At 40.8% G+C, this 14,759-nt stretch overlaps 3 protein-coding genes and 1 long non-coding RNA gene across 5 annotated transcripts; 1 reads left to right on the top strand and 3 right to left on the bottom strand.

The window, feature by feature from the left end:
• Positions 1-1,568: 1,568 nt before the first annotated feature.
• On the bottom strand, positions 1,569-2,710 carry LOC113468417. The gene is made up of 3 exons (XR_003392174.1): positions 2,636-2,710; positions 2,114-2,279; positions 1,569-1,696 (listed from the first exon to the last, which is right to left on the bottom strand). It is a non-coding gene; the product is annotated as an uncharacterized LOC113468417 (long non-coding RNA).
• A 175-nt stretch (positions 2,711-2,885) lies between these two features.
• On the bottom strand, positions 2,886-4,251 carry LOC103511545 (double-stranded RNA-specific editase B2-like). Of its 2 annotated transcripts, XR_003392173.1 has the most exons (3): positions 4,047-4,251; positions 3,497-3,676; positions 2,886-3,305 (listed from the first exon to the last, which is right to left on the bottom strand). XR_003392173.1 is itself a non-coding variant. In XM_008476269.3 (2 exons), the coding sequence occupies exons 1-2, from the start codon at positions 4,206-4,208 to the stop codon at positions 3,572-3,574; spliced, it is 267 nt and encodes an 88-aa protein (XP_008474491.1). In that variant the 5' UTR covers positions 4,209-4,251; the 3' UTR covers positions 2,886-3,571. The 2 variants fall into 2 exon arrangements, 1 of the variants encoding a protein (XP_008474491.1); XM_008476269.3 differs by having other exon boundaries at positions 2,886-3,676.
• A 3,268-nt stretch (positions 4,252-7,519) lies between these two features.
• Positions 7,520-10,452, bottom strand: LOC103511556 (double-stranded RNA-specific adenosine deaminase-like). The gene is made up of 3 exons (XM_026825282.1): positions 10,183-10,452; positions 7,947-8,097; positions 7,520-7,617 (listed from the first exon to the last, which is right to left on the bottom strand). Exons 1-3 carry the CDS (start codon positions 10,435-10,437, stop codon positions 7,520-7,522), a joined length of 504 nt encoding a protein of 167 aa, XP_026681083.1. The 5' UTR covers positions 10,438-10,452.
• A 2,431-nt stretch (positions 10,453-12,883) lies between these two features.
• Positions 12,884-14,505, top strand: LOC103511544 (double-stranded RNA-specific editase B2-like). The gene is made up of 3 exons (XM_008476267.3): positions 12,884-13,049; positions 13,973-14,014; positions 14,381-14,505. Exons 1-3 carry the CDS (start codon positions 12,930-12,932, stop codon positions 14,483-14,485), a joined length of 267 nt encoding a protein of 88 aa, XP_008474489.1. The 5' UTR covers positions 12,884-12,929; the 3' UTR covers positions 14,486-14,505.
• Positions 14,506-14,759: the final 254 nt, after the last annotated feature.

Raw genomic sequence — 14,759 nt, 5'->3', positions numbered from 1 at the left:
CGAAAAACCCCGACCCCGTCTGTACACGGGAAAAGAAGAAAAAGAATAAGAAGAAGGCGACCCAAATAGGACTTTAAATTCTAAAGTGTAATGGTGGATTTCATCATTTCACCAACCTTCTTTCCAGCCTCAAACAGCCCGTTAGCTTAACAGCCCTGTTAAGCCAATACAAATTAAATGGAACTTAACTGGCTGTTAGCTTAACAGGAGTTTTAATGACTGAATAAATATTGGTAACTTAACTGGCTGTTAGCTTAACAGGAGTTCTAATGACTGAATAAATATTGGTGAAATCCAACATGTAATATTTGTAAAAATGTATATTATTGTCAATAAAACCATTTACATTTCCAGGGAGTTGGGGCGATGGGTGGGGCGTGGGGCCCCCGGGGTACCAGAGAGTATATTGGAGCGCGACCCCTGTGGGGCGGGATTCCGACTGAAGGAGGAGTACACCCTGCATTTGTACATTAACACGCCCCCCTGTGGGGATGCCAGGGTAAGTGAATGGATAGGTTATTCGTATATGGCATTTAGACAAATATAAAATACCAGCAGATACCAACCTCAGTGGTGCGGTGGTTAACACGGTGGACTTTGTACCTGGAGGTTGGTGGTTCTAGTCCAAGTGAAGTCTTGAAATTAGCGTAGTGCATTGAGCGGGGAACGACATTTGTGACGAGCTTTTATGTTTAACACAATTAAAATTCCTCCTTTTACTAGCAAATTGCTCGTGCTGCGCCATCGAAAATTGATCATAACTCGAGAATGGTTTAGATTTCGGCAAAATCCCTTCTGAAGAACATGTAGAACATATTAGGAATGATTTGGTGGGGCGGAGTGTTATCGCACTCTTTAATGCTCATCGAGAACATTCAATTCAGTTGATTTATTTTTTATTTAAAGGAATTTTAATTGTGTTGAGCATTAAATGCTTGTCGCAAATGTCCTTCCTCGCTTGATAAACTACGCTAAATTTAATGACTTGACTTGGACTCGAACCACCAACCTCCAGATCCAGAGTCTAACCACTACACCACTGAGGTTGGTATTATTTTTTTTAATTTTTTTTTTTCTTCTTTTCCCGTGTACAGACGGGGTCGGGGTTTTTCGCCAGCCCCTCAATCAGCCCTAACTAGGGTGACTGCTTTGGGCTGACCAACCTTTGCTATTTCTTTAGCAAGGGAAATTTCAGGCTGGTATCCTCCCTGTTTAAAGTCCCCCAGCTGGAACATTGACCTTAATATTACTAATTAATGTCAAAATAAATGCAAATAATTATGGGTATAATAAAATTATTTAGAAAAGAATCTTCACAAATTAAAATATAAATTTTAAAAGACAATTGAGATGTCGAATCTCAATTGTCTTTTAAAATTTATAAATTAATGTCAACTTTGCCAGAAACACCATATACATATACCAACAGATCCCTGAGATTATAGCTTTTTACCCAAAGAATAAGACCATTTAAATCGGCTGCTTTTCCCTAAAAATGTCCACTTTTGGGACTAGACTTCTCAATTATATACATTTTCTAACTTACTTGTACATCAGAAACAGGAACGTCCGCCGTGCTACAATCTCACACAGAACCCACGCAGATTCATTTCTGTGCCGCGTATGAACTTAGTGCCGGAGGTAATAGATAGGACTCGGGCCGCCGGATAATCCTCGTTATGAACCAGATATTTCACTAATGGGAGAATTTTTTTGATGATTAAAAAAGGAGTTTTAAATGATCCAAACAGGAGCTTTTAAAAAAACTCCTCTTTTTGGATTATTAAAAACTTCTTTTTGGTAATTAAAAAATCCTTTTTGGACTATTAAAAATTTCTTTTTGGATCACTAAAAAATCCAACCTTTGCTATTTCTTTAGCAAGGGAAATTTCAGGCTGGTATCCTCCCTGTTTAAAGTCCCCCAGCTGGAACATTGACCTTAATATAACTAATTAATGTCAACTTTGCCAGAAACACCATACTTATATACCAACAGATCCCTGAGATTATAGCTTTTTACCCAAAGAATAAGACTATTTAAATCGGCTGCTTTTCCCTAAAAGTGTCCACTTTTGGGACTAGACTTCTCAATTATATACATTTTCTAACTTACCTGTACATCAGAAACAGGAACGTCCGCCGTGCTATAATCTCAGCATGGGAGTCATTCACACAGAACCCACGCAGATTCATTTCTGTGCCGCGTATGAACTTAGTGCCGGAGGTAATAGATAGGACTCGGGCCGCCGGATAATCCTCGTTATGAACCAGATATTTCACTAATGGGAGAATTTTTTTGATGATTAAAAAAGGAGTTTTAAATGATCCAAACAGGAGCTTTTAAAAAAAAAACTCCTCTTTTTGGATTATTAAAAACTTCTTTTTGGTAATTAAAAAATCCTTTTTGGACTATTAAAAATTTCTTTTTGGATCACTAAAAAATCCTTTTTGGATCATTAAAAAATCCTTTTGGGATCACTAAAAACTTCTTTTTGGGTCATTAAAAACTCCTTTTTGGATCATTAAAAAAACTTCTTTCTGGATCATTAAAAACTTCTTTTTGGATGATTGAAAATTCTCAAATTAGTGAAATCTCTCATTAGTTAATCGGTCAAGTCCACCATTTCTAACTTACCTGTACATCAGAAACAGGAACGTCCGCCGTGCTATAATCTCAGCATGGGAGTCATTCACACAGAACCCACGCAGGAATCCATACTACAAGCTAAATAAACTGTGATAACCTGATAACATTGGTAACCAAAGGAGGTACATAGATGGTAAATTTACTCCAAATATGGCAACGGCCAAAGGAGGTGGTTGGTAAATTTACGCCACATCCAAGGTAGGTAGTTGGTAAATTTACGCCACATCCAAGGCAGGTAGTTGGTAAATGTACGCAACACGCACCGGTTAGTTTACCCATCTTTATCCAATATTTACTCGTAAACCCAGAGATCTATTCCTTTCCTTTAAAGAGTTAAAGAAATAAATCTATGCTCCACTCAAGGTAACAAACAGTTGTTGTTGTTTTCAAATGCTCGGAGTTGACTGTTAGGTCATTTTCCCTAAAAGGTAACAAACAAACCATTACGTACACTCATACGTCCCGTCTCAATCAAAACTCCGTCGTATACATTTGTTGGCGTAGTGGTCAAGACGCTCACCTGGTAAACAGGAGGGCGTGGGTTCGATCCCAGCCGAGGCATGGAATTTTATCCTCATTTATTTCAAAATTTGTCCACATAATAATGGAGCTCTAAGTAACCTCGCTCGGTGGTTACCTTTCACTCAAGAGTCTATTACCTGCCTCGGTGGTGTAGTGGTCAAGGCGCTCGCCTGGTAAACAGGAGGGCGTGGGTTCAATCCCAGCCGAGGTATGGAATTTTATCCTCATATAATTTGAGAATTTGACCACAATAATAGTAGTAGCCTACTGCTGGAGTAAAGGGACTTTTCAGTTCTAGGCGAGCAGTATAAATAAGCACTATTATTATAATTATTTTAGTTGAGACAGGAACGGCACATAAGATGCACGCTGCTAAAGGAGAGGGGGAGCTTGGTTCTTAGTTTACGTCACAACGTCATCTCGGTGTTCAAAGTGGTCCATTTCAATGGGTTTGCCGATCCAAGGACCCAAATCCTTGCACGCTTCATGAAACAGTCGGCGTGTTTCCTGTAAGGGAAAGTAAGGGTAAACATTAAACCACGTACGTACACACACCAAACACACTATGATTCGTTTACAGGGTAAAAAAAGATGTGTGTTTCACCGCCGTTTTCATTTCGCAGCAATGAAACAACTGCTCCATAAGACTCGTGTTGTCTGTGTCGTAGCATGCCTCTCATCAGATGGGCAAGAAGAGACAATACTTCCCATTTAGGTGCTGGGTCAACACAAAAATACCAGAAAGCAACACGTAGAAATATCTGCAATTGAAAAATGAGCACAAATTTTTGTCGATGGTGGGATTCGAACCCGGGACCTTCTGCATGGCAAGCAAGCGCGTTACCAATGGGCTAACGCGGTTAGCAAAGTTACCTACCTTGTACTCTGGAGCAGATGCTTTGGCCTCGACATACGAGCAGTATTCCTCGTCAAATCCGGTGCAGGTTGGAACTTTGTTGCTGATCAGATGCAAGAAGGACCGGAAGAAGTGAGCCTTGCACAGTCTAGACTCGAGACCGCAGGTTTGACGCCCGGTCATGGCGTTGGTAACTTCGATGCCTTCGTCTAGGAAAGAGAAAAAATTGCTGTTTTATACCCCTTCGTAGGTTCGTAGAAGCTTAACCCATCCTTAAGGACTGTTTGCCCCTACACCTAAGCCTCAGATTGGGCTTTTTGTTTGAGGAGTTAAGCTGTTTTTTTTAGAACCCTTAAGTGTGATGTTATAGACCTGTTTTCGACCGATTTTGATGATTTTTTTCGTGGTTATTAAGAAGAGTCCTGTGGGTGACATAGGCTTCTTAAAATTGTCACATTCCATCCTGTATCATAATGGCGACGCTTCACAGTCATGCCTCTTATGCCGCGCTGATCCCGTACAAAGGACAGGTCCACCACTAGTAAGAATAATCTTCAAAATTTCCAACCCTCCTATCCCTACTAGGTCATTTTACCTCTGGCTTCCCAATATTTACCTACAATGTCATTGCTGGCTTCCAAGGCAGGACAGGAGTTCAGGTGAACTGAGTTCATAGGACTGTTTAAGGAACATAAGGAACAAATAGGAGAAGTTTTTAGACCAAAGCGGTGGAGATGTTCAGCCAAACAGTCATGCCCAGTGAGCAGTCGAAAATGAGTCGAAAACGGCCTTTCTCGGTAGATTAGGGATGATGTCAAACAAATGTTGCTGGTGGTGGATTTTAGGTTCTATGCTTTTGAAAAACACTAACCTGGCTTCCAGCTCGTAACATTTCTCATAGTTGGTTTCACACAGGGCCTCCAATTTCTTCATCTGTACGAGGTAGGTATTCTCTTTGGTTTGGAGTTCGGACTCTAATGCCTCACACTGGGCGCAGGGGGAGGAGCTGTTCTGTTGTAACCTGGGCGGAAAGAGAAACCGGTTTGTCAATTAGAACCAGTGGAAACCTCTACAACTACCTGCAAACGGCTACTTTCTCTGTGGCGTATAATGTCTCTAGTAGCGCGGTTGGAAGGTCTGGACAGTTGAACAGGTGGTGGACGTCGTGAGGTGATCCACTGCATCTGGGACATCGATCAGGCACACATGGGTCTATTCTGGCCATGTAGTGCTGCAGTAGTTTGCACCAACAAGTCCTCACGATGGTTGACTGCGGTTTAAGACGAGCCAATGAAACATGGCTAGAGACCATCACCCCGGTGTATGTCTGATAGAGGAGATATTTTCTCTATTTTGTCATCACCTTTCGGCTATGGCTAAAGCCGCTACAACAACAACAACAACAACAACAACAAATAAAATTCCATGCAAAATTACCTTTCCAATCGCTCCTTATACGTTTGCTCACTCGATTCCAACTCCCCACATCTCTCACACAGCTCCCTATACTCCTGCTCCTTTCTCCTCAACGCTTCCTCCTGATCTCGACACAACTTCTCCATCGCCTCGCAATGCTCCTCTTTCTCCCTCAACTGATGGGAGAACTCTGCACACTGCTTGCACGGAATTGGGTCTGTGAAATGAGAGAAAAAAGTTGTTTTATTATTGAATTGAACGATGATGGGTGAGAAAAATTTATCAGGACACGAGGTACACAACAGGGCTGCCTGGAAGAGACTGACAAGAAACGCCGACCCTATTTAAATAGGAAAAGGCTAGGAAGGAGACTCTGGTTTTTTTGCCGAAATCGAAGAAAGATGAAGCATAGGATAGGAGAAAGTCAGCCGTTCCGAGAACAAACCTTATCGGTCCAGGATAAAATCCGCCCCGGGCGGGATTCAAACCCGCGACCTAGCGCTTCCAAGACAGACTTTTTTATCTTCAAAGCTTTTAAGAATGTTTGTTTTCAATTTCTAATGCAGAAGCGTGCTGTGGTCTAGGTAAAAGCGTGAAGACTGATAGGTGGTGTTAATGGTTGAATACTATTTAAACAACACCTTAAACCTCATTGCCATGAAATGTTTGCGGCAAAGTGTCTGATAAATAGGTTATGGTTGTTGGTGTTGGTCTTGTCTTCTCTTCTCTTGATGCCATAATGGTCAGGTCCACAAAGTGAGTATACCACAAAGACTCCGTTTAAGTTTAACTCTCGGACTGAACAATTTTGTATTATTACATATTATTTATTTTTTAAATGTTTAAAATTTCTGTACAATGTGTACCTACCGGGCAAAACTATACATTGTATTGTTTAATCTGATCGCAACTCACAAGAAAAATATGAATAATGGAAAGTAAATATCGTAGCATAATATGTACCAGACTTTAGTTTTTAACACCGTATGTCCGGTTTGCAATGTTAATAGTGTATCATCTTCCCAAGCAATCAATGCTGAAACACGTATTTATGGTTGGACAGGAAAATACTTCTGAAGATAATTTACTTATATGAGGGAGCCTTGCAGACCCAGCACGTTCCATCGCATCAGCTTGTCGGAACAGGACATGGTGCGGAGACGTTCACCCTAGAGGAGAGGAGAGAGGGGTTAATTATTAAGGGTAGATGATCACCCTAAAGTGAAAAGGATTATGAGCAGACGGTCACCCTTTAAGTGGGGAGAGGTAAAAAAAAGATTATATAGGTATGTACCTCGGAACAGCTTTTCTTCAAGGAATTCCTCAGGGCCCCTTTTTCTCGTCGTTGATTCTACAAAACTTCATCAAATTTCTCTAGTTTTTTTTTTTTTTACTAGGGAGAGCTACATAGGGAAAAAGTTCGAGAGAATGGAAGTGAGGGGGAGAAACGGGCGAGGTAGACCGAAGAAAAGGTGGGAAGACTTTGTGAATCAAGACCGGGGTGAGAAAAATTTATCAGGACACGAGGTACACAACAGGGCTGCCTGGAAGAGACTGACAAGAAAGGCCGACCCTATTTAAATAGGAAGAAGACTCTGGTTTTTTTTTGTCGAAATCGAAGAGAGATGAAGCATAGGATAGGAGAAAGTCAGCCGTTCCGAGAACAAACCTTATCGGTCCAGGATAAAATCCGCCCCGGGCGGGATTTAAACCCGCGACCTAGCGCTTCCAAGACAGAACAAGGTCGAGTTACTTACTCCCAATACGCCATCCCAGGTCTGTATGAAACACTCCGAGTTGGCGCAAGGTATGGTGCCTTCTCCTGCTTCTATTTTGGTTCTCAGCTGACCCCGACACAATCTGTTCGGGTGTCGATCTGGTTCCGAGTCCTTCCTCAGGTTGTCTGACGAATGAAACACCTGGGAGAAATAAGGGACAGTGAAGGTTCAAGTTGAAAAACAAACAGGTTGGGCTTCACATTATCACTTAAAGCTGTGTCATACTGGCAAATTAAGATCCATTCACTATGGACAACACCTAGAAATCTGAAATTTGGTAGGAATATTGCTAATATGTTATTATTTTTTTTTAAAGAGGTTCGAGGACCCGCGTGGTGAGTCTGAGGTGAGGGATGATGACGGGATTGGGTGTTGCGGTGGTGGAACAAAGTCATCGTCTGGGTAAGAACGGAAAATATTTGTTAATACCCGGGGGCACAAATGTACCTATGTATGTATAATAGTCTAAGTGACACCATGGGCCAATCTTGATCCCAAATTCTCAACTTTAAAATCAACTAATACAATTAAATTGCCTTGCCTAGTTAGATGAGTTTTAATATCAATGTCTAGCTCTGGACATTACTCCAACATATACAATAGGGATGTTCCCATCTGTTGTGAGTTTCATCCGATTTTTTTCCGAATGTCCTGTAGGTAATTTAAATGAGAGTGTTCCCACGACACGATTTTTTTCTCCGAACGACAAGTGGGAACGGGCCTTTACCTGCATTGGTCAGCATAGGGGTGTCCAAAAGTTCAAAAGAGGGGGGCAGCGGACATACAGGGGGTTCCAGGAAATGCAGAGCTTCCTGACAGGCCAACATCTTGGCAATCCGCTTGGTACTGCCCGATCCTATGAACTCGCGACCTCTGACCTGGAAGACGACAACCGTGAACCGTCAAGATATTTTCTCAAATACAGTGTTGAAATTAGTTGAAAAAAAAAAACTGACAGGCCAACATCTTGGCAATCCGCTTGGTACTGCCCGATCCAATGAACTCGCGACCTCTGACCTGGAAGACGACAACCGTGAACCGTCAAGATATTTTCTCAAATAGTGTTGAAATTAGTTGGAGAACGATATTTGTGACAAGCATTTAAGTATGCTTAACACAATTAAACATTCCTTTTCCTTTTTCCTAGTTGAAAAAGAAAAGGGAAAAAAATGAGTCAAGCATTTGTGTGTAATGGTGAAATTGGGATTAATTGAATTGAATGTCTTGAAATGTCCATGATTAATATACGAGTAGACATAAACATAATTGATACTTATCCTAAGAGCGATTCTACAAGTAAACGGATTTCTAATACGGTCTATAATTAACTAACTGACTCATATAACTCATATTAATAGCACAATAATTACGTAAATAATATGTTTAAGATGTCGTATAAGTAAATTATCTTCAGAAGTATTTTCCTGTCCAAGCATAAATACGTGTTTCAGCATTGATTGCTTGGGAAGATGATACACTATTAACATTGCAAACCGGACATACGGTGTCCCACTCGTTAAAAACTAAAGTCAGAAGACAAGAGAGAATACAAGACCAACAACCATAACCTATTTATCAGACACTTTGCCGCAAACATTTCATGGCAATGAGGTTCAAGGTGTTGTTTAAATAGTATTCAACCATTAACATCACCTATCAGTCTTCACGCTTTTACCTAGACCACAGCACGCTTCTGCATTAGAAATTGAAAACAAACATTCTTAAAAGCTTTGAAGATCTTCAACTGAGTCAGTTCTTTTCAACCATCAACATCTTCTCTTCACGCTTTTACCTAAACCACAGCACACTTCGGCATTAGAAATTAAAAACAAACAATCCTAAAAGCTTTGAAGATCTTCAACTGAGTTAGATCTTTAATTATGTTAGCTGTAAGCAAATTTAGCTTTTACTTTGAGACCACGATACGCTTGTGGATTCGAAATTAAATACAAATATTGCTAATGGAGACTTCAACATCTCATAATTTACTCGTAAAATAGTAATAAGAAGTGCATGACATGAGTGTAGTGCGATAGGTTGAGTTACGGCCTATAAGGCTAAAAAACATTACTTAACTCCATACACAAAAAGCCCACACTGAAGCTTAGGTTTTGAGGCAATTGCCCCAAGAGATGGGTTAAGCTTGAACGAATCTACGAATGTTAAAAACAGAGCGGAGAGCAAGGAGCATAGATCTTTTCGCTCTCAGCTCTATGCAGTCTGAATTTGTCGCTTGCCTCTACCTGCTCCATGCTCTATATTACTCTATATCTCTATAAGCTATGCTCTCTGCTCCAATAATAACAAACATTCTTAAAAGCTTTGAAGATCTTCAACTGAGTTAGATCTTTAATTATGTTAGCTGTTAGCAAATTTAGCTTTTACTTTGATACCGCGATACGCTTGTGGATTCGAAATTAAATACAAATATTGCTAATGGAGACTTCAACATCTCATAATTTACTCCTATATGGTATAATAAATTATATGGTAGGTCTTATTTTCTTGGGTTCTTCTTTTTACTTTCCTTATCCTATAGGAAGGAAAGTAATTTATTTTCTTGGACTCTTCCTTTTACTATCCTTATCCTATAGGAAGGAAAGTTAATGGAGGTTTAACGTCACTACCGTTAAGGTTTTTAATGACGGGTTTTTACCCTCTATTTGGCGACAAGCTACCCGCCTACTCACATTACACTTACTCAGCCAGAATGGGGCCGGGAAAACCCAGAAGAATGCCATTGCCTAGATGGTCACCCATCCGGACACTAACCACGCGCAACGTTTCTAAACTTCAGTGATCCACATTGCCGCTGGCAACTCTTAGATTTTATCTGTCGGATTTGGATAATGGAGCAGTTGCAATTGGGAAAATATTATTTGGGTTTAACTTTTCAGTAAGTTCACTTCCATTTCATTGGTCATCAAGCCAATGTTTGTCAAGCCATAGTGGCAGGTTCTTACCTTGACGGATATTTTGAACGAAGGCTTATGATCGGGACCCATCCTGGCCAGTTCCCTATATTCAATCTTCTCGTTGTGGTACCTCTCGTGTAGGATTGTCACCGAATTCTTGGGCTGTGTACCGGTAAGACTGATACTGGCATTGGTGCTGACAGCGGGGACTGCTGGCGGCTTCTGGGCATTCTTCCTAGGGATCTTCTGCTTAACAATATCTTCAGTAGGAGGGGCACCGCCTGCCACACGAAAAATGAACATCTTTAATGTAGTGTAGGTAAAATAAAGAAACAAATTATATGACTTATTTTGAAATAAAAATCTTCCCATGGAATAAATGTAAATGCAGTTTCTTTGTGTTATTATGTCACAACTTTGGTACCCGAAGTTAAAGAGAGAAGCAAGACAGGATAGGAGAAAGTCAGCCGTTCCGAGAACGAACATTGAACTACGCCCCGGACGGGAATGGATCCCGCAGCCTAGCGCTTACAAGGCAGACGCTCTACCTTCCTAGCTAACTGTCAGTTTACTTTTTAGAGACTAATGTAAGTATAAGGATAATAACTACATTATACATAGAACCTCCCTGAAACTATGGAGCCTTCTGAGAGGATATCACTTCAAGTTTTGCTATTTTATATTTAACTATAACTATATTCTACTGTACTGTAACTCTCAAACGGTTAATCTGATTTTGATTAAAATTGGCATGATAAATGAAGTAGATAAAATAAAGATACTATTCCCTACGACCTAGGTACAACTATCACTGTTGATATGTAGCTTCACTATGATACCAAGTCCCTGTGGGGATGCCAGGGTAAGTGAATGGATAGGTTATTCGTATATGGCATTTAGACAAATATAAAATACCAGCAGATACCAACCTCGGTGGTGCGGTGGTTAGCACGGTGGACTTTGTACCTGGAGGTTGGTGGTTCCAGTCCAAGTGAAGTCTTGAAATTTAGCGTAGTGCATTAAGCGGGGAACGACATTTGTGACGAGCATTTATGCTTAACACAATTACTCGTGCTGCGCCATCGAAAATTGATCATAACTCGAGAATGGTTTAGATTTCGGCAAAATCCCTTCTTATTGCTCATGTAGAACATATTAGGAATGATTTGGTGGGGCGGAGTGTTATCGCACTCCTTAATGCTCATCGAGAACATTCAATTCAGTTGATTTATTTTTTATTTAAAGGAATTTTAATTGTGTTGAGCATTAAATGCTTGTTGCAAATGTCCTTCCTCGCTTGATACGCTAAATTTAATGACTTGACTTGGACTCGAACCACCAACCTCCAGATCCAGAGTCCACCGTGCTAACCACTACACCACTGAGGTTGGTATTTATTTTTTATTTAATAATATATTAGCAATATTCCTACCAAATTTCAGATTTCTAGGTGTTGTCCATAGTGAATGGATCTTAATTTGCCAGTATAACACAGCTTTAAGTGATTATGTGAAGCCCAACCTGTTTGTTTTTCAACTTGAACCCTCACTGTCCCTTATTTCTCCCAGGTGTTTCACTCGTCAGACAACTGGATAAAATCCGCCCCGGGCGGGAATCGAACCCGCGGCCTAGCGCTTACAAGACAGACGCACTACCAACTAAGCTAACTAGGCTGGCTCTCTCTTCCTAAAACATTAAGGATGAGTTTTACCAACCTTCTTTTTAACTCCTAACAGCCCCGTTAAGGCTATACAAATCAAATGGAACTTAGTAGGTTGTTAGCTTAATAGGCCTGCTAGAGCAATATTAGCTATGCCGGGAATTGAACCCGGTACCTCCTGCAAGCCAAGCCACTGAGCGCGACGAAAATTTCTTACAAAAGTAAAGTAACATAATTGTTCGGTATTTTTACTCCTGCTAATTTGGATAATTATTCCTATTGTAAATAAGGGTTTTCAACATATTGAATGCGAAGGTAAAATTTGCAAAAGTAAAAACCCCGAACAATCGCCCCAAAAAAAGACATTTTTTGTTTGTTCCAGTCAAATAATATATCACAAAATTAACACAATTCACAAAGACAAGAAGCACAAAATAGGAAAATCCTAATTCAGTCTGTATATTTGAAATGAAGGGAAGTAACTGGTACAATAATGTTGATACGGGACCTTCATTATCATGGCCCTTTTCACTCGGATAGATGGGCGGTGTGTGCCGTTCATAAATCGTAAGAACGGCACTCACCGCCCATCTATCCCAAAGGATAGGAGGGTTGGAAATTTTGAAGATTATTCTTACTAGTGGTGGACCTGTCCTTTGTACGGGATCAGCGCGGCATAAGAGGCATGACTGTGAAGCGTCGCCATTATGATACAGGATGGAATGTGACAATTTTAAGAAGCCTATGTCACCCACAGGACTCTTCTTAATAACCACGAAAAAAATCATCAAAATCGGTCGAAAACAGGTCTATAACATCACACTTAAGGGTTCTAGCGTCGCCATTATGATACAGGATGGAATGTGACAATTTTAAGAAGCCTATGTCACCCACAGGACTCTTCTTAATAACCACGAAAAAAAATCATCAAAATCGGTCGAAAACAGGTCTATAACATCACACTTAAGGGTTCTAAAAAAACAGCTTAACTCCTCAAACAAAAAGCCCAATCTGAGGCTTAGGTGTAGGGGCAAACAGTCCTTAAGGATGGGTTAAGCTTCTACGAACCTACGAAGGGGTATAAAACAGCAATTTTTTCTCTTTCCTAGACGAAGGCATCGAAGTTACCAACGCCATGACCGGGCGTCAAACCTGCGGTCTCGAGTCTAGACTGTGCAAGGCTCACTTCTTCCGGTCCTTCTTGCATCTGATCAGCAACAAAGTGCCCACCAGTACCGGATTTGATGAAGAGTATTGATTTTGAATGTTTCAGGTAAGAGTAAACGTGAGGCCAAGGCTAACGTAGCATGCGCTGCTCTGATACACCTCTACAGTAAACACTCTCCTATCCCTGATGTAGTCCTGGATTCTAACAATACGCCTGATATCCGAATATTCCTCAGCAGCATTTCAACTCTACCTGTCGAGAAATCCAATTGCATCGCTCAGTAAGTGATACCTTTATAATCTTTATTGGTATCATAGTGAAGCTACATATCAACAGTGATAGTGTAGGTCGTAGGGAATAGTATCTTTATTTATCTACTTCATTTATCATGCCAATTTTAATCAAAATCAGATTAACCGTTTGAGAGTTACAGTACAGTAGAATAGTTATGGTTAAATATAAAATAGCAAAACTTGAAGTGATATCCTCCCAGAAGGCTCCATAGTTTCAGGGAAGGGGGAACGGGCTCTAGTCTTGATTTTAAATCATTACATGAAAGTAAAATCGAAAAATCAGATCAAGAATAATAATAAACTGAATATCAAACAAATTAGGTAGGTACATAGGTACTGATTTTCTTTAATCACGATCGAATAAACTACGGGCTAAAAAATTCCCGGAGGGACGGGCCCAGCTTGTTATTTATAAACGATTCACTCCACTCTCCTTACTATGAGTATGTCTGAAATTTTGAATGTTTCAGGTAAGAGTAAACGTGAGGCCAAGGCTAACGTAGCATGCGCTGCTCTGATACACCTCTACAGTAAACACTCCCCTATCCCTGATGTAGTCCTGGATTCTAACAATACGCCTGATATCCGAATATTCCTCAGTCCGGGCGTCAAACCTGCGGTCTCGAGTCTAGACTGTGCAAGGCTCACTTCTTCCGGTCCTTCTTGCATCTGATCAGCAACAAAGTTCCAACCTGCACCGGATTTGACGAGGAATACTGCTCGTATGTCGAGGCCAAAGCATCTGCTCCAGAGTACAAGGTAGGTAACTTTGCTAACCGCGTTAGCCCATTGGTAACGCGCTTGCTTGCCATGCAGAAGGTCCCGGGTTCGATGCCCACCATCGACAAAAATTTGTGTTCGATTGCGAATATTTCTACGTGTTACTTCCTTGTGTTGACCCAGCATCTAAATGGGAAGTATTGTCTCTTCTTGCCCATCCATCTGATGAGAGGCATGCTACGACACAGACAACACGAGTCTTATGGAGCAGTTGTTTCATTGCTACGAAATAAAAACGGCGGTGAAGCACACATCTTTTTTTTTACCCTGCAAACGAATCATAGCGCGTGTGTGTGTGTGTGTGTGTGTACGTGGTTTAATGTTTACCCTTACTTTCCCTTACAGGAAACACGCCGACTGTTTCATGAAGCGTGCAAGGATTTGGGTCCTTGGATTGGCAAACCCATTGAAATGGACCACTTTGAACATCGAGATGACGTTGTGACGTAAACTAAGAACCAAGCTCCCGCTCTCCTTTAGCAGCGTGCATCTTATGTGCCGTTCCTGTCTCAACTAAAATAATTATAATAGACTCTTGAGTGAAAGGTAACCACTGAGCGAGGTTAGAGCTCCATTATTATGTGGTCAACTTCTCAAATAAATGAGGATAAAATTCAATGCCTCGGCTGGGATCGAACCCACACCCACCTGTTTACCAGGTGAGCGTCTTGACCACTACGCCAACAAATGTATAAGACGGAGTTTTGATTGAGACGGGACGTAT

This window comes from Diaphorina citri, unplaced genomic scaffold, assembly GCF_000475195.1.
Source record: "Diaphorina citri unplaced genomic scaffold, Diaci psyllid genome assembly version 1.1 scaffold727, whole genome shotgun sequence".
NCBI classification, from domain to species: Eukaryota; Metazoa; Arthropoda; class Insecta; order Hemiptera; family Psyllidae; genus Diaphorina; species Diaphorina citri.
The sequence above is the reverse complement of the archived record's forward strand: the minus strand, read 5'-3'. Positions and strand labels throughout refer to the sequence as shown.